This window comes from Microcebus murinus, chromosome 18 (assembly GCF_040939455.1).
Source record: "Microcebus murinus isolate Inina chromosome 18, M.murinus_Inina_mat1.0, whole genome shotgun sequence".
Lineage (NCBI taxonomy): Eukaryota > Metazoa > Chordata > Mammalia > Primates > Cheirogaleidae > Microcebus > Microcebus murinus.
In genome coordinates, this window is record NC_134121.1 from 39,506,789 (window position 1) to 39,530,833 (window position 24,045).

Consider the following 24,045-nt stretch of genomic DNA (forward strand, 5'->3'; position numbering starts at 1 on the left):
TCCCTGTACCCTCATCCACCAAGGGCACGCTACCGTTGCCCCCTGCCAACAGGACCAAGGGGAAAAGAAAGAAGGATGAGAACTTGCAAATGAAAAGCCACCTCTTTTAGAGTATATTTAACATATATTTATGAAGGGCCTACTAAATGCCAGACACTGTTGCTAGGCATTGCCATAGGGACAAGGAAACAGAACTAGAGGAGCTTGGCAAAGTGAAGAATATTCGGGCCTTCTGACTCCAAGCTCAGTACTTTTTCTTCCCACAAATTTGGAATATACAGGAATCAAGGAACTGGAAGTATAAATCCAGAGAGATGTCTTAGGATTTTTCCTGAGATATGTAAAGTGAAAAATAATTCTAGACTATTCTATGGACTAAGAAGAACAGAGGCCTTCTCAAAAAATTTTTTTCTTTTCTCCTTAGCAAGAAAATAGGCTCATAATACTATCTGGAACCCACTGGGGCCAGATGTGTTTCAGAATTTAGAGTGGCACCCCCAGGAGGGCATGGGGCAGCACCCAGTCACCAAACACATTATTTCTGCAGCAGAATGTATGAATATTCATACTTAGATGAATAGCCTCACTTTGGATTACATTTTGCCACCAAATTGTTTTTTAAAAAAGAAGTCTGGGCGGGGCGCGGTGGCTCACGCCTGTAATCCTAGCACTCTGGGAGGCTGAGGCGGGCGGATTGCTTGAAGTCAAGAGTTCAAAACCAGCCTGAGCAGGAGCAAGACCCCGTTCTACTATAAATTGAAAGAAATTAATTGGCCAACTAATATATATATAGAAAGAATTAGCCGGGCATGGTGGCGCATGCCTGTAGTCCCAGCTACTTGGGAGGCTGAGGCAGTAGGATTGCTTGAGCCCAGGAGTTTGAGGTTGCTGTGAGCTAGGCTGACGCCACGGCACTCACTCTAGCCTGGGCAACAAAGTGAGACTCTGTCTTAAAAAAAAAAAAAAGAAGTCTGGTTTTTAGAGCTTTGTGAATTTCCAATAATGGACTGCAGAACTGAATGAAAATGGCCAACATTTATTGAGAGCTAAAAATTTATTTTTTAGCTGACATTGAATGTTTAGTATGTATCAGGTACTTTGTATACTTTATCTTTATTCCTTTCAACAGCCCTGTGAAGTATTATTATTAATAATAATACTGTTCTGATAGATGGAAAAATAGTGGCTTACAGAGGTCCACTCACTTACATGGGTCACACTGAGTGCAAATGGCAGAATTGGGTCTGTAAACCAAATCTGTCTGAATGACTCCAGGAAACAAGTCCTAACCACTATGTGATACTGTCACTGCTTGGACCTCTCCTACGCTTAATGTGCTTTACCTTGTACTAATTATGGTCCTTTGGTATTTGTTGCCCCCACCACCTGTAATACACACACACCGAGTGCGCTCACACACACACAAATTCATACCCTTAGGGCTCCAGACCATGTGTTATCTGTGAATCTAGCACAGGGCTTGGCACAGCTTAGGTACTTAACATGAAGTGAAATGAATTGATAAAATAGTTTATAGAGATTTCATGGGTTTTTTGTTTTGTTTTGTTTTTGAGAAAGAGTCTCACTCTGTTGTTCTGGCTAGAGTGCTATGGCATCTGCCTAGCTCACAGCAACCTCAAACTCCTGGGCTCAAGCAATCCTTCTGCCTCAGCCTCCCAAGTAGCTGGGACTACAGGGATGTGCCACTATGCCTCACTAATTTTTTCTATATGTTTTTAGTTGTTCAGCTAATTTCTATTTTTAGTAGAGACGGAGTCTCACTCTTGCTCAGGCTAGTTTCAAACTCCTGACCTTGAGTGATCCTCCTGCCTTGGCCTTCCAGAGTGGTAGGATTGCAGATTTTATGTTTTGTTGGCATAGTGTTTTATCACTAGAATAAAGATGCCAGAACCTTTATGAAACGATACACAAGAAACTGTTGACAATGGTTGCCTCTGGATGGTTGACCATAAGGTGTGCTAAAGGGAATATAGTTAGTTTCTTGTACCTTTTGAATGTTGTGTTGTGCATTTAATGCCTATTCAAACTATATGCTTTATTCATTTTTAAAGGATTCCAGAATTTTACCTGGGTATTATTTATTTAGCAAGGTGGTTAAAGGTCAACTTGCTGGGGAACCTCACATAAGGAAAAACACTACTCCATAGCTCCTCCATGGCTACAGACTTCGGAGGCCCAAAGATGGCCCATGGGGTTAGTGGATTTTTCAGTGTATCTTCTCACCCCTACTGGACCATTGTTTTCAAGTACAAGTTCTGGTAGTGATGGGGCAATGAACAGAAAACCCACCTTAGATTCAGAAGGAGGTTCAAGTTTTAAATCTGTGCCTATTTCTGCATCTATAGAATAGTGATAATTCCTACTTCTCACGGTTTTTCTGAGGATGAAGTGTGACATTTCCAGAGTGTTTTCTAAAGTTGCAAGCATTGTATAAATATTTGGCACCTCACTTGCTCCTGAACCTTCCCTCCAGGCCTTTGCTGGTGGTATTTTCTCTACTCTTTCCCTCTACTTTACCAGGGGAAATCCTAGTTATTTAACCTCTCTGAACCTCTGTTCCTTGCCAGTAAAACGAGGAAAATAATAGTAGCTACTAGGAAGAGATAATCTGATAATGAATGTGCACAATGTCTGGCCAGGGGAAATGCTCAATAATTATTAACTCTTTTTATTTCTTACTGATTCTTCAAGGCTGGCTGAATATTACTTTCTCTGCCAAACCTTAACACTTCCAGGCATATTATTATTTTTATTATCATTAGTCATTTTTAATTACTCCCTCCTCTGGTTCTCATGGCTGCTTATTCATACCTTTATTATAGCACATTTTATTTTAGTGGTTTAGTTACTCATCCATCTGGCCACTAGATATGACCTCCTCTAGGGCACGAAGTATAGGACACCTATCTTTGCATCTCTAGGACCTGACATGCAGCAGGTGCTGTGTAAATGCTGAACAGAATGGAAATGAGGACATGGTAGCTAGTTGTCCTTCCCCTGGCTATAGATCTTTAGAATTTACCTCCTCAGTTAGGCCTATTTTCTTTCCAAAGGGCTGAGCCAAGCTTGCACAAAGAACCTGTAAGACAAGGCCTGAAGGACTGCAGGGGATGGCAGCTGCTTAAAGGAGCAGCTCACCACCTACCACAGAAACTCCGGAGCCTCTAAGCTGGCGGGGAGGAAGAGCCAGATAGAGGCTGGCAGAATGTTAGCTGGCACTGCTTGGTCCAGTGCAATACCTGGCTGCTTTCCACTGGCAGCTTGGGCTGAGGGCAAGTGTGCTTTTTGAAGCCACTCCTGTGTCCTCTGGGAATAGTTGACGTAACTGAGCAGGCTTCCTGTAGGAACCTGGATTGAAGCCTCTCTCCTCCCCAGGGCTGGATTACCCTGCACTGGGCCATCTTTTGGTGCAAGAGTTGGGTAGCACCTTTTTTATGTCACTCAGGCAAGTGCCCCCCCCCCAAAGAGGCTGGCAAGTGTCCTTGAGTTCAACCCTATCTAAAAAGATACACTGTGAAGATCCTTTCCCTTCTCTTCCCCAGGGTCCTGTGTCCCGTTGCCCTCTGGGTAGTCCTTCCCCTCCATGGCCCAACCTTTTTTCTTGGCTCACTGCCAGGAATAAATGAAAAGAGTTCCCACTGGGTCATAAATCCTAGACTAAAAGGAAAAATCAGGACTTGGATGAATGTTTTGAGGCTTCTGATTATAAGTAATAATAGCTATATATATATTTTTTAAGCCTAGTCAAGTGCAGTAGTGAGGAAGGGAAATAATAGCTATATTTAATAATGCCTGTATTATGTTATCTCATCATTAGCTATCTCTTATTTATATATCTTTTTTTTTTTTTTTTTTTTGAGACAGAGTCTCACTTTTGTTGCCCAGGCTAGAGTGAGTGCCGTGGCATCAGCCTAGCTCACAGCAACCTCAAACTCCTGGGCTCAAGCGATCCTCCTGCCTCAGCCTCCCAAGTAGCTGGGACTACAGGCATGTACCACCATGCCCGGCTAATTTTTTGTATATATATTTTTAGTTGGTCAATTAATTTCTTTCTATTTTTAGTAGAGACGGGGTCTCGCTCAGGATGGTTTCGAACTCCCAACCTCGAGCAATCCGCCCGCCTCGGCCTCCCAGAGTGCTAGGATTACAGGCGTGAGCCACCGCGCCCGGCCTTATTTATATATCTTAACATATATTACATGTATCTCATTCATAGTGTACTTGTACATTAATAGTGTAAATATTACACATATTATCTCATTATTTGCATATATTACCTATATTTTCTCATTTTATTGTCACAACTACCACAAATTATTTTTTTTAGGAGATGGGGTCTTGGCTGGGCATGGTAGCTCACACCTGTAATCCTAGCACTCGGGGAGGCTGAGGCAGGAGGATCACTAGAGGTTAGGAGTTCAAGACCAGCCTGAGCAAGAGCGAGACTCCATTTCTACCAGAAATAGAAAAATTAGCCAGGCATGGTGGCTTACGCCTGTAGTCCCAGCTACTCGGGAGGCTGAGGCAGGAGGATCGCTTGAACCCAGGAGTTTGAGGTTGCTGTGAGCTAGGCTGATGCCATGGCACTCTAGCCTGGGCAACAGAGTGAGAGTCTGTCTCAAAAAAAAAAGAGATGGGGTCTTGTTATGTTGCCCAGGCTGGTCTTGAACTCCTGGCCTCAAGTGATTCTCCTGCATCAGCCTCCCAAGTAGCTGGGATTACAGGTACAAGCCCTGTGCCCAGCCAATCACTGCAAATTGTTCTTATCCTCATTTTATTTTATTTTTTTATTTTATTTTCGAACCCTCAAGGTTACGTTGTTGGTCAATCTTATCCTCATTTTATTTTATTTTTATTTTTATTTTTTTTTATTCTTTTTTTTCATTTTTTTTTTTATTTTTGTTATATTCAGTCTCCATAGAGACTGTCAAAAATTGCCAATGCCGACTATATTTCAAGTCGTCATGGCGGGGTATTGGGAAAAGTTTTCAATTAGCAATAATCGCGCCTCGGATAAACCTCATTGGCTACGATACTGCCACTGCGCAAAGCTTTATCCTCATTTTAAAGATGCAAAAATCACCCGGGGGCGGTGGCTCATGCCTGTAATCTTAGCTCTCTGGGAGGCCAAGGTGGGCGGATTGCTCGAGGTCACGAGTTTGAAACCAGCCTGAGCAAGAGCAAGACCCCATCTCTACCATAAATAGAAAGAAATTAATTGGCCAACTGATATATATAGAAAAAGTTAGCTGGGCATGGTGGCACAGCTGGGACCTGTAGTCTCAGCTACTTGGGAGGCTGAGGCAGCAGGATTGCTTGAGCCCAGGAGTTCGAGGTTGCTGTGAGCTAGGCTGACGCCATGGCACTCACTCTAGCCTGGACAACAAAGCAAGGCTCTGTCTCAAAAAAAAAAAAAAAAAAAAAAGATGCAAAAATCAAGGCTGGTAGGGGGACAATTAACATCCCAGTTAGGTAGTGGCAGGGCTGGGATTTGTGCTTCTGTCTGACTCCCAAGCCCATGTTCTTTGCCACCATGCTGACCTCTTAAGGCAGTGTTCCTAATTGTTTTTGGTCACTACTCCTTTGAAAATATATTAACAATGGACCCTCTTCCAAGAATAATGCATTTCTGCATCCACTCACAAATACTTTGCACTAAGTTACGGGTCCCTTTCAAGTGCCAGTCCATAGACCCTAGATAAGGAAACTTAATGATAAAGTGATGGGACTAACTAGCCTGGTTGGAGGTAAAGGAGCATTCTCCCCCAATCTGCTAGGGCTCCATGGGCTCACCAACCACATTCCCAACTCTGCTGATTTGGGTTTGTAAATCCATCCATTCCAAGGCTGTTTGGAGCCCTCAATGAAGGGAAACTCTTACCAGCCTCTTGATAAAACCTGGATTCCTGGCCGGGCGCGGAGCTCACGCCTGTAATCCTAGCTCTCTGGGAGGCCGAGGCGGGCGGATTGCTCGAGGTCAGGAGTTCAAAACCAGCCTGAGCAAAAGCGAGACCCCGTCTCTACTATAAACAGAAAGAAATTAATTGGCCAACTGATATATATATATATAAAAAAAATTAGCCGGGCATGGTGACGCATGCCTGTAATCCCAGCTACTCGGGAGGCTGAGGCAGAAGGATCGCTCGAGCCCAGGAGTTTGAGGTTGCCGTGAGCTAGGCTGACGCCAAAGCACTCACTCTGGCCTGGACAACAAAGCGAGACTCTGTCTCAAAAAAAAAAACAAACCTGGATTCCTGGAGTTTTACAGGAAAGAAAAAAATGCAACCAGCTTCCCTAGAGGCTGCTCCTTGATTACCACCAGAGGGTAGTGACCCAACCAGGATGCCAGCACAACATCCCAAAGGGTTATGACATTGTTTGTGTAACGGCATTACCAGTTAATCCATTGCTCCCTTGGCGACACATCAGCGGCTAGTCTAATCTCAGTCCCATTCTCTCTTTGGCACCAAGATTCCTGGGCTCTGCTTCAGGTTCTATCCTGGCTTGGTGCAGGCATTCTTGAGGGAGTTACTTAAGGTGAAAAGGTTAAGAGGACAAGCAGCAGATTATGTCAGAACATCAGTTCTCAACTGGGCATGGTTGTGCCCCCCAGCCAGGGGACATTTGTCAATATCTGATATATGGCAACTGGTTGTCACAACTTGAGAGGAGGTGTTGGCTGCTACTGGCATCTAGTGAGTAGAGATTAGGGATTCTGCTAAACATCATACCTGGCAGAGGGTTCTCTCCTCTGAATTATCTGGCCCCAAATATGCCAAGGGTGAGAAATCCAGGACTAGGTCCTGGTTGTTGAATAGACATCAAATGGACTAGGATTGGAATCACTGGCCTGCTGTGTGATCTTGGGCAAGTCACTGAACTTGTACAAACCTTAGATGAGTCAGCATAGAGATCAGAACACAGGCTCTGGAAATTGAATCCCAGCTTTACTAAGCAGCTGTATGACTTTAGACAGAATGCCTCACCTCTCTGGGCCTGTTTCCTTACCCATAAAATGACTTAGGGATGTTGGAAGTTAATTATGAAAAATGCTTAGCACTGGGACTGACATACAGGTGCTCAAACGTTAGCCCATGTTAACACACTAGCCTCCTTGCTTTTTCCTTTTGGAACATGTATAACACATAACTTCTGTACCCACAAATACCATAATGTAACCCACAAATACCCATATACATAATGTAGGGCGTTGTCCACTCATTTCTACTTTGCTGATGCGCCAGACTCGAGGTCAGGGAGTTTAGATTTCTTTGCCTCCCCCTAGGCCCTCAGAAAGATGCTTAGCACCTTACCTGCATGACGTTTTTATCTGGAAGGTGTTCTTAACACTAATTAGGAATGTTCTTTTCACAGAAGTTTTGTATTTAGATTGAGATATAAGGTTCTCACAAAATGGGTCCCACTATAAGTTACTATTCCTTTTGAAACTATCCAATTTGAGGCAAACCCAGCACCTCTGCAGTAATTTTGTGTCCATGCTCCCGCTAGGACTTTGAGAAGCAGCAGCTGTTGATGTCAGCTTAGCTATATTTCACCTGGGTTACGTGTCCCACTTTAGCCAAGTGCAGGGAAAATAGGCATAAACTTTGAGACCATGAGGAAGATGCTGCACAAAGCTCTCTAACAATTTATTAGTTGGCACATCCCCTGAAAATACCCTTTTTATCCCTAGCAAAACTGAGATTATAAATTCTCTATGAACAGAGACTGTGTACCTTATCAGCTTTGTTTAGGAACATTTAGATACTCTAAGAAAGGCTCATTGATAATGAAAATGAAACTTACAACACAGGCAGATAAAGGCCTTCCTCCACCTTTAACATGCTGTACAACTTCTTTGGGAATATGTTTCCCTATTTTTACCACCTTAATTGTGTGTGACCAAAATGAAAAAAAAAAAAAAAAGATGGGACAACACTGCAGTTACAAGTTTAAGCTGGCGTTGGGGGTGGGGGGAATTCCCAATTATGCCACTTACCAGCTCTGTGATATTGGACAAGTTATTTTGCTTCCCTAAACCTTAGGTCTTTCATTTGTAAAACGGGTTCAATAGTTGTGCTTATAATTTATATGGTTGTTGACATAAATGTAAAACACTTGGTATAGAGCTTGGTGCAAAGTAAGCCTTTCAAAAATGCTACAATCAATATACAGTTGTCTCTTGGATCTGAGGGGAAAGTGGTTCCAGGACCCTGCGCAGATACCAAATATGCAAGGATGCTCAAGTCACTTATATAAAAGGGTAGTATTAATATTTGCATATAACTTATGTACATACTCCCATATACATTAAACCATCTCTTGGTTACCTATAATGCCCAATACAACACAAATGCTGTATAAATCGTTGTTATACTGAACTACTTTGGGAATAATGATAAAAAGTCTGTACATGATCAGTATAGACACAACCATCCATGGATGCAGAACCCATGGATACAGAGGGCCAACTGTACTAAATTTGAAGGGGAAAAAGCAACAACTATCATTACTCAGACAAATCCACATTCTGCCTGGGAGATGACACAACCCCTCCATGTCCTTACAGCCAAGGCAGTGCTACTTTTCAGCTTTGAGGAGTTCCTAATCATTAATGGCTGACCTAATCCCCTCTTCCCACCTTTCCACCAAGGCCCTCCCCAGGTCAAATGACAGAGGCACAGACATGGGTTTAGAGAAACTTGTGTTTAATGGTAAAGCTTAGCACACCCCAACACCGGGAATGGCATGGAGTAGCAGCAGCAGGGACGGGTAGGTGAACCCCCACAGAGCCTCACATGGCGAAGAGGATGAGGAAGGCGACCATCAAACAGAAGAGCCCCATGGCCTCAGATAGGGCAAAGCCCAGGATGGCATAGGAGAAGAGCTGCTGCTTGAGAGACGGGTTCCTGTCAGGGACAGAGACAGATGCCAGGACAAGGTGAGGGCACAGATACCAGTGGAGTACACAGGAGGGTGAGGTGAATGGGGAGGGCTATGACTGAGAGAGGGTCCAGCCTACACATATCCTGAGGGTTTGGATGGGCAAGCAGAGTGGGCCAACTTGGTAAGTTTAAGTGAGCCAGGTTGGACATGGCTCCTGAAGGGATCCTCTCCTGTTGAGACTCCTTCCAAATAGGGTGAAACTTAACAGTGGCCACCCAAACTTACCTGGCATAACCAATGATCAAGCTTCCAAACACCGTTCCAATGCCAGCCCCTGAACCAGCCACACCAACTGTGGCTGCCCCAGCACCAATAAACTTGGCTGCTGTGTCAATGTCCCGGGAGACAACACTGGTCTGGAACTCCCGTCTGGCCACCTGGAGTGGGGAGCTGCAATCGGAAGGCTAGGAGGGGAAGTGAGGAAGGAGAGAGCACAAGGGGATAGTGAGGCACATGGACAGGTGGCCGACTTCACCCTCTCACCCCATCCACCTGAGCTCTGAAACTGCTGGCAAACAGCCTGGCAAATAAAGAATGCTCTGACTGCAGAGTATGCTGGAAATTAGTCTTAGGGTCTGTTTTTAGACAGGGCTAGAGAAATTTTGTGGGTTAGGCAAACCTCACATACAATGCTTGCCTTGGGGGACTTAGAACTATTACAAAAAACCACAGATTCTCTAACTCTTCTCCCAATTTGGCCTAAAGGCAACTCAACCTGAAGGAGCCCTGTCTGGGGACATTCCTAAGAGGGCCCTTACTCCCTTACCTGTTTAGATGGATTCTCTGGCCTATTCAGGAAGGAGGCAGACACAGGTCTGATTAGACCCCTGCTACAACAGCGGATCTGTAAAATTAAAAAACACATCCCACCACCAAATCAGGCAAGAAAAAAAAATCCTAATTGCCAAGCCCTGTCAAAAATGACTAGAACATCATCAACAGAGAAAGTCCAATGTATTTCAAGGCCAATTATTCCTGTTTCTACCAGATAGGTCCACACCAGAGACAATTATCCTGAGACCCTGGTGTAGTCAGCAGTGGCAACCGTCACCATTCAAAACCATGTACCAAAGTCCACTTCTTTGGGCAAAGCCTTAATCAATTTCCCAGAACAGAAACCCACACTAATATCAAAACAGGTGTAGAAAGGGTTTGTACCCAAATCACCAAAGTAATCAGAGGGGGAAATTTTATTTTGCTAAAATGTTTTTAATGCAGCACACCCTAAATGGAATGGGCTGCTAAGCCTGGTGACATTCCTGGAACAGACATCTGAGGAGAGTCATCTGTAACATGGCTTTCTTGAAATACTTTTTAGTGCAGTGGTTCTCATGCTTGGCTGCACATTGGAATTACCTGGGAAGTTCTAAAAAGTATAGATAACTGGGTTTGGCCCCTATTCCCAAAGTCTGATGCAACTGATTTGAGGTGCAGTCTGGGCATAAGGATTTTAAAAAGCTCCTTAGATGATTCTAATGTGCAGCCATGGTTGAGAACCATGGATTTAGTGGGCTGTCTGGCTATGGCCAGGCCAGGCTGGGGAGTAAAGGTCAAATCTAGACTCTCTGACAACATTCTAAAGCCAAGACAGCTTGGTTTACAGGCCCAAATAAACAGGGGTTACCTTCATCACATCCTACAAACTCCCCAAAGAGCCAACATCATCAGGACGCCAAGCTTCTCTCAGTTCATTCATTAAACATCGATGGCGCCCACACCACAGCTGGCACTACAGAACACCCCGGAGCCGCAGCTTACCAGAGCCGGCGAAATGAGTAGTGCCCCGGTGGTCTGCATTTTTTCAGTCTGCAGAGGGGAAAAAAAGTAATAATAATTCCACTGGGAGCCCGGTTGTTTGCTTATAGTGGCGACCTTCGGTCGTCTCCTTCACCCCCGGCCGACCTCTCTGGACCACGCTCTTCCTTGCACCGTCCCCCAGCTGAAGAGGGCATTAGAGGTCACAGACAGCGCGGCCGGTCTGCACGCGAAATCACCGAGATCGGAAGTAAAGGAAGGAGGCCCAAGCCCCAGGAGGGAAATGTTGCGAAAGGGATGGTCTCCCGGGAAGACTGGAGGCCAACACTGGGCAGGTATAGCGTACGGCCCTGCCCATCTTACAAGCTGTCCTCGACGCGCCCCAGCCAGGGCAGTAATCGCTCATTACTGTTGGCAACTAACATTAATTGATAACGCTGTATATATAGGGTCTCACTGCCTCTCCCAGCACTGGGGGTAAATGCCCCTCCACACAGCCCAGCCCACAACCCTGCCGATCGCTGGCTCCTGGCCCCAAGTCACCTGCACTCCCTCTGCCCTGCAGCCCCTGCTCGGCCCACCAGCGCTCGCCCGGCTCAAGGTGACTGACTCACCTCTCGGCTATAGCCCTTGGTCTCAGCGTTCCGCTCCCCCACCCACGTGTCCTGGGGCCCCTCCACTCTCATTGGCCGCAATCCCCCCGCGCCTCCATTGGTTAGAGTCACCGATCCCTCCTTTCTTATTGGTTCTCCGCAGCTCCTTCCTCTCTCTCCACAGGAGCTTCGTGGCAATTCCCGCCTCCATGCGGGTGGAGGCGGGGTTTTCCTCCGACATCTGGATTACGATTGGTCAATCCCTGAACCTCTCGACCATAGAGTCGGTGGGACTCAGAGGTTCCATAACCTCCCGCACAAAATGGCGACAAGGTGGAAACTGAAGAAAAAGGCGTGGGAGAGATGACCGGACGCACGACGCAGACAGACACATGACCTTGACTCTGGGCCTTCATTCGGGCGCTCAGGCCAGGGGGCGCGTTGCATGTTGGGATTTGAAGTCGTGTCGGAGGCCCCAAGGACAGCGGAGATCCCGCGAGACGTTTCTCCCGGGAGGGAGAGCCGACGCCTTTGCAGTAATTCCGACTCTGGTGATTTGTGGAAACTTCTGCTTCCACCATGGAGAATAAAAGCCGGGTGGAAAGCTTCCAAGTGGTGAGCGCGCTTTTGTGGGCCTCTGCCAGTATTCAGCAGTCATGGACTAGCAACCAGATGGTTTTTTAAAAAAAATTTTTATATTGTTAAAACAACACTGTAAGGATAAAACAATGTCCATGTAGAAAAACGAGCAAAAGATGGGAATAGGCAATTCACTAAGGAAGAAATACGAATTGCAGGAAAGAATGTTCACCCTTGCTGATCAAATAAACAGAAGTTTAAACGCACCATTTTGCACTGCTCCAAAAGAGCAGAGTTCTTAGTGAGCCGCGCGCTCTCGTATTGCTGGTGAGAGTAGGAATTAGAAAAACCTTCCTTGAAAGCTACTTGGCAATATTTATTTTTATTCAGAGGCTTTGAATGGTCCATCCACTTTGACCCAGTAATGTCATTTCTAGGAATCTATCCTGGAGAAATAATCAGAAACGTAAGGTCCAGGCGCGGTGGCTCACGCCTGTAATCCTAGCACTCTGGGAGGCTGAGAGGCAGGCGGATCGTTCAAGGTCAGGAGTTCGAGAGTGAGACCCCGTCTCTACTATTAATTGGCCAACTAAAACTATATAGAAAAAAATTAGCCGGGCATGGTGGCATATGCCTGTAGTCCCAGCTACTCGGGAGGCTGAGGCAGCAGGATTGCTTGAGCCCAGGAGTCTGAGGTTGCTGTGAGCTAGGCTGACACTATGGCACTCTAGCCAGAGCAACAGACTGAGACTCTGCCTCAAAAAAAAAAAAAAAAAAAAAAGCAACGTAAGGATTCTTTTAAAAGGATACGCATTACAGAGTTTGTCAAATTGGTAACAAGTAAATGTTCCACCGATAGTAAATGGTGAAATAATTGTATGTTCATTTGATGAAATAAGCAGAAACAAGCATGAAATAAAATCACGTTTTTGAAGAGTATCTTATATTGAGAAAATTTTTATGATGTAAGAAGTGAAAAACGCAAAATTATGTATAGCATTGTGAAAAAATATACATGGAAAAAAGATTGGAAGAAAATTAAAAAAACAATTTTTTGAGGCAGAGTCTTGCTGTGTAGCTCCGGCTAGAGTGCAGTGGCAACATCATAGCTCACTGCAACCTCAGACTCAAGGGCTCAAAGGATCCTCCTGCCTCAGCCTCCCGACTAGCTGGGGCTACAAGCAGGCACAATGGCCGTCTAATTTTTCTATTTTTAGTAGAGATGGGGTATTGCTCTTGCTCAGGCTGGTCTCCAACTCTTGAGCTCAAGTGATCCTCTCGCCTACCCCTCCCAGAGTGCTAGGATTACAGGTGTGAGCGTGGCCGGAAAATAAATATTAATAGTTAATTCTGGAGGATGTGATACGGTTTGTTTATCTTTATAAGTATGGATTAAATTTATAATAGAAAAATATTAAAAATTGTGAGGGGTCGAGACATTGCATACCTGCAAGGCCCACACCCCCAGTGAAGCCGGAACTAACATCCGGCTTCTGGAAACTGTTGCTTGCTTGCTTGTTTGTGCCAACTTTGCATTGTTCGAACCCCTGTATAGTGGGGCTACCAGCCAACCAATCATGTTAAAGGTCAATGCATGATCCACGCGTGATCAGCCACTGCATAGCGTATGCACCATAGGGATAAAAGGCACGCTGCAACCCCGGTAGGGGTCCTTGCCTGCAAGAGTGGCCACTGTGTTGGTTCTCTAGGGCTTGGACCCTGGCTAGCCAGAAAATAAACCTCCTTTTGTGTAATTACATCCTCAATGTCTCTGCTTTTCTGTCCGGTGGGGCTGTGGAAGGTCGGTCCCTAACAAAATTACACTAATCTGGCAAGAAAGAACTCTGGACTCTTAGAAAAACAGTTTAAGATTATGTGGAGACTAACCAAGTGCGGTGTTGCACACCTGTAGTCCCAGCAATTTGAAAGGCTGAGGTCAATAATTAAAGGCTGCAGTGTACTATGATCACACCTGTGAATAGCCACTACACTCCAACCTGGGCAATACAGCAAGACTCTGTTTCTAGAGAAAAAGAAAAAGCTGATACAGAGACTTAAAACATACTGCTAGCATAGAATAATGGAAAAAGTATGGAGTTTTGGAATCACACAGCCTTGAATTCCCATCGGTGTTTCCACACATAACTGGTATTATGTACTTCTAAGCAAATTATTGTCTCTCTTGGCTTTAGTGTTATAAGCTGCTATTTATTGAAACTTCACCATATGACAAACACTGTGCTGGGTGCTTTCACCTATTGTATGATTTAACCTTTACAACAACTCTTTGGGGTATTATTAGCCCCATTTTATAGACTATCCCATTTTATGTAATATCTTTCTCAGATTTGAACCCAGGTCTGTCTGGATCCAGAGCACAAGCGCTTTTTTTTTTATGAGATAGTCTCGCTTTGTTGCCCAGGCTAGAGTGAGTGCCGTGGTGTCAGCCTAGCTCACAGCAACCTCAAACTCCTGGGCTCAAGCGATCCTCCTGCCTCAGCCTCCCGAGTAGCTGGGACTACAGGCATGCGCCACCATGCCCGGCTAATTTTTTCTATATATTTTTAGTTGGCCAATTAATTTCTTTCCATTTATAGTAGAGACGGGGTCTCGCTCTTGCTCAGGCTGGTTTTGAACTCCTGACCTTGAGCAATCTGCCCGCCTTGGCCTCCCAGAGTGCTAGGATTACAGGCGTGAGCCACCACGCCCGGCCACGCTTTTTTTTGTTTGTTTGTTTGTTTAGACAGTCTCATTCTATTGCCTAGGTTAGGGTGCTGTGGCATCAGCCTAGTTCACAGCAACCTCAAACTCCTGGGCTTAAGCAATCCTCCTGCCTCAGCCTCAGTGCACTATGATGCCTGGCTAATTTTTTCTATTTTCAGTAGAGATGGGGGTCTCACTCTTGTTTAGGCTGGTCTCAAACTTCTGACCTCAAGAGATCCTCCTGCCTTGGCCTCCCAGAGTGCTAGGATTACAGGTGTGAACCACTGAGCCCAGTCCAAAGGGACAAGCTCTTAACAGGTCTGCAAAACTGGGGAAGCTATAAAATACTGTCTACCTTGCAGAAATATGAGATAAAATAAATGCCAGGCACAGGTTGGTGGTCAGTGAATATTCCCTTTCTGAGCAAGTTATATTTTCGTATGGATCATTCCTTTGTCTACATGTATTAATTTTTTTTCCACATACATATTTGTCACATAGCTCTACATGAAGCATACATTCAAAGTCATCAGGTTTATCCTGTGACCCTGGAAAAGAGGCAAGTTCAGTGTCATGTTTAGAATGTGAATTTTGGAGTTAAACAAGCAGGATTCAAATCCTGACACTAGCACTTACTACTGTGATTTGAGGCAAGGTTTTTTTTTTTTTTTTTGGAGACAGAGTCTCGCTTTGTTGCCTAGGCTAGAATGAGTGCTGTGGCGTCAGCCTAGCTCACAGCAACCTCAAACTCCTGGGCTCAAGCAATCCTGCCTCAGCCTCCCAAGTGGCTGGGACTACAGGCATGCGCCACCATGCCCGGCTAATTTTTTCTATATATATTATTTGGCCAATTAATTTCTTTCTATTTATAGTAGAGACGGGGTCTCGCTCTTGCTCAGGCTGGTTTTGAACTCCTGACCTCGAGCAATCTGCCCGCCTCGGCCTCCCAGAGAGCTAGGATTACAGGCGTGAGCCACCGCGCCCGGCCTGAGGCAAGGTTCTTAACCTCTCTAAGACTTTGTGTCATCGTCTGTAAAATGGGGATATCCCTTTTTCAACAGGACTGTGATAAGGAGTAAATGAGATAGTATTAATATATGCAGGACAGCTCTTTTTATTACCAAAGCAGGAGGTCCTGGTAAATAGGAGAGGATGTGTGAAGTGGATGGTAGTTGGGAAGCCTTAAGTCTAGGCCTGATATCTTGGGAGTTATAGCAGCTGGTTTGGCGGAGGCCAGACAGCTTCTGTGGGAGATCTGAGAGGATTCCTGAGTAGGCAGAAATGCATTTGATGAAGGAGGCAAAGGGCAAATTTATAGATAATAAGGCAGCAGGTCCCTCTTTCTGAAGCCATGTCTGGCTCTTCTTTTAAGACCTTCCTCTTCCACCTCTAGTCTTATTTCAGATCTCTCTTTTCTTTCAAGCCTAGTTCCTCACTCTTCAGGAATTCAATTCAACAAACATTTTTGAACACTTTACACATTCCAAGCACTGTCCTTGGTGCTGGGAATACTCAGATTGGGAATACTCAGATGAATAAGACCAATCTCTGCCCTAAAGAAACTTATAATTAGCAGGGAAATAAATATGGAAACAAATAATTAAAACTATTATGTTAAGGAGCATCACAATAAAACTATCTGCAAAGTACAAAGAAGGGAGAAACTAACTTCATCTAGAGAGAAACAAGGTAGGCTTTTTTTTAAAAAGTGGTTTCTGAACTCACAAAAAACTAAAGAAAGTCCTTAGGGACCCAAAACAAAGAGAGAACATAAAACCAGAGCATTAAACATGTAATATTAAGCTGACGCTGCCATGGTTGGAATATGATAGGATAGAGAAAAAGGTGTTAGTGGGGTGCAGTGGCATGTACCTATAGTCCCAGCTACTCAGGAAGCTAAGCAGGAGGATCACTTGAGGCCAGGAGTTTGAGACCAGCCTGGGTGATATATTAATAGTAAGATGCTGTCCAAAAAAAAAGTCAGTCACAGAAATGAAGTAGCTTGAGCTTTTTTTTTTTTTTTTTTTTTTTTTTTTTTTTTTTTGAGGCAGGGTCTCACTTTATTGCCCAGGCTAGAGTGAGTGCTGTGGCATCAGTCTAGCTCACAGCAACCTCAATCTCCTGGGCTCAAGCGATCCTACTGCCTCAGCCTCCCAAGTAGCTGGGACTACAGGCATGCACCACCATGCCCGGCTAAGTTTTTGTATATATATTTTTAGCTGGTCAATTAATTTCTTTCTATTTTTAGTAGAGATGCGGTCTCAGGCTGGTTTCAAACTCCTGACCTCGAGCAATCCGCCCGCCTCAGCCTCCCAGAGTGCTAGGATTACAGGCATGAACCACCACGCCCGACCTGGCCTGAGTTTTAATTCCCCCTGGGCACAGAAGGGTATGGGGCCTGTACAGGATATGGAGTTTGAATAAAAATTTCCAAATAACCACCCTCAAAAGCCCTACACCCTTTGAAGGGTATTAAAAAATATATATCTTGGCTTCAGAATGAAGTACAGAGAAATAAAGGATCAAAAATAGGAAAAGATGGTTAAGGAACATGGCAGAATGAGAGCTAACATCCATCTAAATAGAATATTAGGAGATTTTAGCAGCACAATTCATAATTGCTAGGCTGTGGAAATAGCCCAAGTGCCCATCAATCCAAGAATGGATTAGTAAAATGTGGTATATGTATACCATGGAGTACTATTCAGCTCTAAGAAACAACGGTGATATAGCACATCTTATATTTTCCTGGTTAGAGCTGGAACCCATACTACTAAGTAAAGTATCCCAAGAATGGAAAAACAAGCACCACATATACTCACCAGCAAACTGGTATTAACGGAGCAGCACCTAAGTGGACACATAGGTACTACAGTAATAGGGTATTGGGCAGGGGGGAGGGGGATGGGTATATACATACATAATGAGTGAGATGTGCACCATCTGGGGTATGGTCATGCTGGAAACTCAGACTTGTGGGGGGAGGGGGGGAATGGGCATTTATTGAAACCTTAAAATCTATACCCCCATAATATGCTGGAAAAAAAAAAGAATATTAGGAGAGAATAGAGAAAATGGGAAAGAGGCAATATCTGAAAATATAATGGCTGAGAATGTTAGAAGCTAAGACCCTCAACACCCCTATGACTTGTCCTACGCACAGGCCTCGCCCTGGAAAATTCCTAGGACAAAAACAGCACCCCACCCTCCAGCTATGGCTCCGAAAAGAATACGTTCCATGTCGTGCTGACCGAGAAATGCTCCAGGGTGTGCTAACTGCAATTGTTCCCGACCACCTGCCAGGTTGGGGTTGAGTAATCAGTCACAAACAGCTTCGATACCAAAGACGCTGATTGGGGCTGATTAGCCCAAACCCAAGACTCATCGTCACCCCACTCTATTTTTCTGTTTCTACTTCCTTGTTTCTGTATGCTTATAAAACCTACAAAGAATCAAGTAAAGTAGACCTTGACAACCATTTGCTTGGTCTTGTTCCTTTCTCTCGCCCATCTCTTTCAGGCACGGTCCCCCTTGACCCCCACGAGTAACAGAAGGTCCCGAGGGCCGGGACAAGTGGCGCCCAACGTGGGGCCCGAGGTACGGACCTTTGTCGGGTGACGCCTCGGTGCGCTCTTCGGCCGAAGGAAACCCTACAGAGACCCTCGTTCTGCGGCTCACAGAGTCGACGGTCTGGTGAGTAAATTTTTTACATTGTCATCCCATCGAGATGGGCCATTCATTGTCTAAAGAGGCCGTTTTTATCAAGGATCTCAAGGCCTCACTCAGAGAGAGAGGAATTAGAGTTAAGAAAAAGGACCTCGTAAAGTTTTTTGTGTTCATTGACCGTGCTAGTCCCTGGTTTATTGTTGGTGGACCTGAAATTCACCCACGCAAGTGGCAAAAGGTAGGCAGAGATTTAAACAATTTACTTCTGAATCAGGGCCCAGATGCCGTTCCTGTATCCATTTTCTCGTACTGGGGACTAATCAGAGATATTGTTGAGGGAGCAGATTCAGACCCCAATAAAAAGCAGCTGCTCTCAGTAGCAGAATTCTGCCTCCGACCCGTGTCGCGGTCCGCTTCAAAAGCGTCTTTAGAGGCGGCCGAAGGGTCAACTTCCCCTAATAATCCTGAGGGACCAACATGCCCTTCCCCTTGCCCCTCGGTTTGTATTAATATGTCCCCTCAGGACCCCTCGGCTGAGCTCCAGACATCTAGGGACGAGCCCCCGATTAGTAGGCCAGACACCAAGACCCTCTACCCTCCCTTACCCGAGGGTATAGCCCCTCATGCACTCAATTACCTGGTATTCAAAAAACAACCCCTCCAAGAGTCCCTCGACCCCGCAGAAGAGGCAACCCTCGAAGAGGAAGCGGCCCGACATCACGATCCCGAATGGCCGCCTCCTACCGCGGCTCCCCATAGACCTCCTTCTTACGCGCCCCAGATTTGCTCGCCTTCTTTAATGCCTCCCCTTACAACGCCCTTGCTTTTGCGTGCCAAAGAAGACTTAAGTCAAAGGGTTACGCAATTAAAAGATGTCTTACAACTTCAAAAAGAATTTACCCAGCTTTCCAAAGACTTGTCCTCCCTCCAAGATACGCTTAAAGATTCTGTTTTCATTAGCCACCTACGTCATGAGACCGCCCAATCACAGGCCACCTTAAATAAAAAATCCTTAAAGCCCTAGCATTCCCAGTAGTTACCAGGTCTAATAGGCTAGGAGACCTTGCCGCCCCTTCTTCGAGCCAGTCCCCGCCCCAAGATTCAGATAATGAAGATACGGAAGGAAGGGAAAGAGAAAGCGAAAGTGATGACCTCCCAGAAGAAACAGACTCAGAGCCCACTGAATTTCACAGACTAAAGTTTAAAACCTTAAAAGAACTGAATTCTGCTGTTAGGACGTATGGGCCCAATGCACCCTTTACCTATTCCCTCCTGGAGGCAGCCTCGGGAGGCGGCTACCTGCTCCCCGGAGAATGGGTCAAGCTAGTACAGGCGGTCCTTTCTCGAGGGAAGTTCCTCTCTTGGAAGGCCGACTTTCTCGACCGCTGTCAGACCACGGCTGCTAATAATTTAAAAAACCCCAATTCTGCATCTTGGACCCTAGAAAAGCTTAGCGGACAGGGGAGATTTGCCACTGAACAGCGCCAAAGGGGACTCCCGATTGGACTCTTGTCTCAGACCGCCGCAGCCGCCTTCGGCGCTTGGCGTACACTTCCCTCTAAGGGATCTGTTCTTACTCCCCTGACAAAAATCACCCAGGGAGCTCAAGAGGGTTTTAGTGAATTTGTGGGCAGGCTTTTAGAGTCTGCTGAACGGACCCTCGGACATGAAGATGAGGATAATAGGCTTATTAAACAGTTAGCTTATGAAAATGCCAACAGCACCTGTAGGGCCATTCTTAGAGGCAAACTCAAAAATAAAGACCTTAATGACATGATTAGAATGTGTAATGATGTTGACCCCTTTACCCATAAGGTATCACAGGCCGTGCAGCTTGCGGTTGGGGCCGCCATCCAAGAGACCGCGGCACAGAGGAACTGCTTTAAGTGCGGTCAACCAGGGCACTTTGAGAGGCAGTGCCCCTTAGCCGCTTCCTCTGTTACCCCTAGCCTCAGTGGACCGCCAGGCAGGCCAGCCCAGCCCTCCTCCCTCTGTCCTCGCTGTAAGAAGGGAAAGCATTGGGTCAATTAATGCCGCTCCAAGACTGATGTCCTTGGAAACCCCTTGCCCCCCCTTTCGGGAAACGGCCTGAGGGGCCAGCCCTGGGCCCCCCGTCCTATTCAATTCCAGTCGGCCTCCGGGAACAGCCGACAAGAGAGCCCCCAGACTCTAGACTCCTCTGAGCAACCACAGGGAGCGCAGGAGTGGACTTGTGTGCCTCCTCCGACACAATATTAAGACCTGAGGATGGTGTTCAAATTTTGCCCACTGGCTCCTTTGGACCCCCCCCCCCAGCTAATATGTTCTTTTTTATTCTGGGCCGAGCCTCCTCTACTCTTGCGGGACTCATAGTCCACCCCTCCATAGTAGATAGTGACTTTACCGGGGAAATTAACATCTTAGCCAGTGCGCTTACAGGCCCTGTGTGTGTCTCTAAGGGACAGCGCTTAGCTCAGGCATTACCCTTGCCCCTTAATACATCCTTCCCAGCCATCGCCTCTAACCGAGGTGCTTCTTGCCCTGGCTCTTCTGATCTCTATTGGGTCCAAGCTATCACCAAAGAACGGCCCACCCTGCGGCTAAAATTAGATAGTAAACTTTTTGAAGGCCTTCTTGATTCAGGCGCCGATTCCATGGTTATTGCCCAAGACGCCTGGCCCGATTCATGGCCGCTGCAGCCCTCCCTTACGCACTTACAAGGTATAGGACAATCTAAAGATACTCTCCAGAGCTCAAAAATTTTGACATGGGAAGACTCTGAGGGAAACAGAGGTACCACTCAACCCTTTGTAGTCCCAAGCCTACCTGTTAACTTATGGGGGCGTGGGATCCTTGCACAGATGAATGTCATTATGTGCAGCCCCAATGAGGTTGTAACCAGCCAAATGCTTAAACAGGGATTCCTCCCAGGACAAGGTTTAGGCAAAGAGGGTCAGGGAATAAGAGCACCCTTAACCACCCTCCCTAAGTCAGACAGATCAGGACTAGGGTTCAAAGACCATTTTTCGTAAGGGCCATTGATCCACCTGCACGTCAGGCAGATAAAATCACTTGGAAAAGTGACTCCCCTGTCTAAATCAATCAGTAGCCCCTCCTGTCTAACAAACTAGCCATAGCTACAGCGTTAGTGCAGGAACAATTAGCTGCTGGACACATAGAGCCCTCTACTTCACCATGGAACACCCCCATTTTCGTCATCCAAAAAAGGACTGGCAAATGGCGACTGCTACAAGACTTACGGGCTGTTAACCAAACAATGGTTCCCATGGGAGCACTCCAGCCTGGTTTGCCTTCACCCGTAGCTATCCCTAAAGGCTACTATAAAATAGTCATTGACCTAAAAGACTGCTTCTTCTCCATACCATTGCACCCGGATGACTACAAAGGCTTCGCATTCAGTCTCCCGGTAGTAAACTGTATAGGACCCTCTCCGCGCTTCCAATGGCGAGTATTGCCTCAAGGTATGGCCAACAGCCCTACCCTTTGCCAAAAATATGTGGCTCAGAAAATTGATTATTTTAGAATACAACATCCTCAGCTATATATAATTCATTATATGGATGACATTCTCCTCGCCGGGGCCGACGAGGCAACCTTACATCAAGTTACCATGCAGGTTGTCTCGGCCTTACAAGCTCGAGGCCTCCGCTTGTCCCCTGAAAAGATTCAGGTCTGCCCCCTCACCTGTTCCTAGGCTTTGAATTGTTCCCCAATAAGGTCCTCTCTCAAAAGGTACAAATCAGAAAAGACTCTCTTCAGTGCCTTAATGATTTTCAGCGCCTTCTAGGCGACATTAATTGGCTTCACCCATATTTGAGACTCACCACAGGACAGTTAAAACCCCTATTTGACATCCTGCAGGGAGATGTCGATCCAACCTCTCCACGCTCCATAACTAAAGAAGGGCAGCAAGCGCTTAATTTGGTCGAGCAGGCCATAAATGCCCAGGCCATTGGCTACTTCTCCCCCGACTCCCCCTTGTACTTCATTGTCCTCCCTACCCCCTTTTCGCCCACAGGACTCTTCTGGCAGGGCAAGCCCCTTTTTTGGGTTCACCTATCGGCTTCCCCCCCTAAAGTCCTTCCCACCTACCCTTACTTAGTAGCTAAAATTATTTGCTTGGGGCGAGAAAACTCCCTTAAACTCTTTGGAAAAGATCCAGATATCATAATACTCCCTTACAATGCTTCTCAAATTCGGTGGCTGATACAAAATGATGATGACTGGGCAGTTAACTGTACGTCTTTCCAGGGCAAACTAGATAATCATTACCCCCCTGATAAATTAATTCAGTTCCTCTATCGGGCACCTGTAATATTTCCCAAGAGAACAAGAGTCTCCCCCATTCCAGGAGCCGTCTTAGTCTTTACCGACGGATCCTCCTCAGGCACCGCGGCCTATAGCATTAATGGCCAGGTCCGCAGTTTTCCCACCAGATTCTCCTCTGCTCAACTCATTGAGTTAGCGGCCTTAGTTGCAGTCTTCAAAGACATAGATCAGTCACTATTTAACTTATATACTGATAGTTCTTATGTTGCTCATGCTGTTGCCACCTTAGAAACTGTGCCTCATATTCGGCCCTCTAGCAATACCACTCAAATGTTCCAGCAACTACAAGGACTCATTCACTCCCGTTCTGCGCCCTTTTTTATAGGCCATATTCACGCCCACACTGGCCTTCCTGGGCCTCTAGTTGCTGGAAATAATCTTGTTGATCAGGCAACCCGCGTTGCAGGCGCAGTCCACACTATCACTGTTGATCCTGTTTGCGCTGCACACCAAGCTCATAATTTACACCATCTCAATGCCCATACCCTCAGACTTAAATTCTCCATTACTAGGGAACAAGCCAGAGAAATCGTCCGCCAATGCAGGGCCTGTTTTACCCTTCTCCCTGAACCACACCTAGGAGTCAACCCTCGCGGCCTGATCCCTGAGGAGCTCTGGCAAATGGATGTCACTCACTACCTTCCTTTTGGAAAGCTTAAATATGTACATGTCTCTATAGACACTTGCAGTGGATTTATCTTTGCTTCCCTACAAACAGGCGAGGCCACCCGCCACGTTATTAGTCATATTATAGCCTGTCTCACCTCCCTCCCTCAGCCTAAAGTTATTAAGACTGACAATGGTCCGGGATATGTCAGCTCCAATTTCAAAAGTTTTTGTGCTCAGCTAGGCATTAAACATATTATAGGCATTCCATACAATACTCAGGGCCAAGGTATTGTAGAGAGAGCCCATCAGACATTAAAAAATATGCTCTCCAAACTACAATCAGGAGGAGGAATTTTATACCCTTTGACAGGTAATTCCAAAACCCTGCTTAATCATGTCCTGTTCATTTTAAATTTTCTCACCTTTGCCGGGCGTGGTGGCTCACGCCTGTAATCCTAGCACTTTGGGAGGCCGAGGCGGGCGGATTGCTCAAGGTCAGGAGTTCGAAACCAGCCTGGGCGAGACCCCGTCTCTACCAAAAATTGAAATAAATTAATTGACCAACTAAAAATATATATACAAAAAATTAGCCAGGAATGGTGGCGCATGCCTGTAGTCCCAGATACTCGGGAGGCTGAGGCAGTAGGATCGCTGAGCCCTGGAGATTGAGGTTGCTGTGAGCTAGGCTGACGCCACGGCACTCACTCTAGCCTGGGCAACAAAGTGAGACTCTGTCTCAAAAAAAAAAAAAAAAATTTTTTTCTCACCTTTGACACTGCCGGTAAAACAGCTGCCGACCGTCTTTGGCACCCATCCACCACAGATACTTATGCACAGGCCTTAT

General features: G+C 45.9%; 1 protein-coding gene, 1 long non-coding RNA gene and 1 other non-coding gene across 4 annotated transcripts; 1 reads left to right on the forward strand and 2 right to left on the reverse strand.

The window, feature by feature from the left end:
* Positions 1-4,933: 4,933 nt before the first annotated feature.
* On the reverse strand, positions 4,934-5,074 carry LOC142862219 (U4 spliceosomal RNA). The gene has a single exon (XR_012913302.1). It is a non-coding gene; the product is annotated as a U4 spliceosomal RNA (small nuclear RNA).
* A 3,638-nt stretch (positions 5,075-8,712) lies between these two features.
* On the reverse strand, positions 8,713-11,448 carry ATP5MC1 (ATP synthase membrane subunit c locus 1). Of its 2 annotated transcripts, none has more exons than XM_012789682.2 (5): positions 11,337-11,448; positions 10,726-10,773; positions 9,734-9,811; positions 9,193-9,371; positions 8,713-8,930 (listed from the first exon to the last, which is right to left on the reverse strand). In XM_012789682.2, the coding sequence occupies exons 1-5, from the start codon at positions 11,406-11,408 to the stop codon at positions 8,816-8,818; spliced, it is 492 nt and encodes a 163-aa protein (XP_012645136.2). In that variant the 5' UTR covers positions 11,409-11,448; the 3' UTR covers positions 8,713-8,815. The 2 variants fall into 2 exon arrangements, with proteins under 2 accessions (XP_012645136.2, XP_012645137.1); XM_012789683.2 differs by having other exon boundaries at positions 11,266-11,389.
* Positions 11,449-11,617: 169 nt separating this feature from the next.
* On the forward strand, positions 11,618-18,074 carry LOC142861952 (uncharacterized). The gene is made up of 2 exons (XR_012913076.1): positions 11,618-11,930; positions 17,761-18,074. It is a non-coding gene; the product is annotated as an uncharacterized LOC142861952 (long non-coding RNA).
* The last annotated feature ends 5,971 nt before the right edge of the window (positions 18,075-24,045 follow it).

Bases quoted from the DNA above. Each gene is read 5' to 3' on its own strand.
- ATP5MC1 (XM_012789682.2), bottom strand. From the start codon at position 11,408: ATGAGAGTGGAGGGGCCCCAGGACACGTGGGTGGGGGAGCGGAACGCT. The intron at 10,774-11,336 runs GTGAGTCAGTCA...TCCCCTCTGCAG, and splicing joins CCAAGGGCTATAGCCGAGAG to ACTGAAAAAATGCAGACCAC. The intron at 8,931-9,192 runs GTAAGTTTGGGT...TGTCCCTGACAG, and splicing joins TTGATCATTGGTTATGCCAG to GAACCCGTCTCTCAAGCAGC.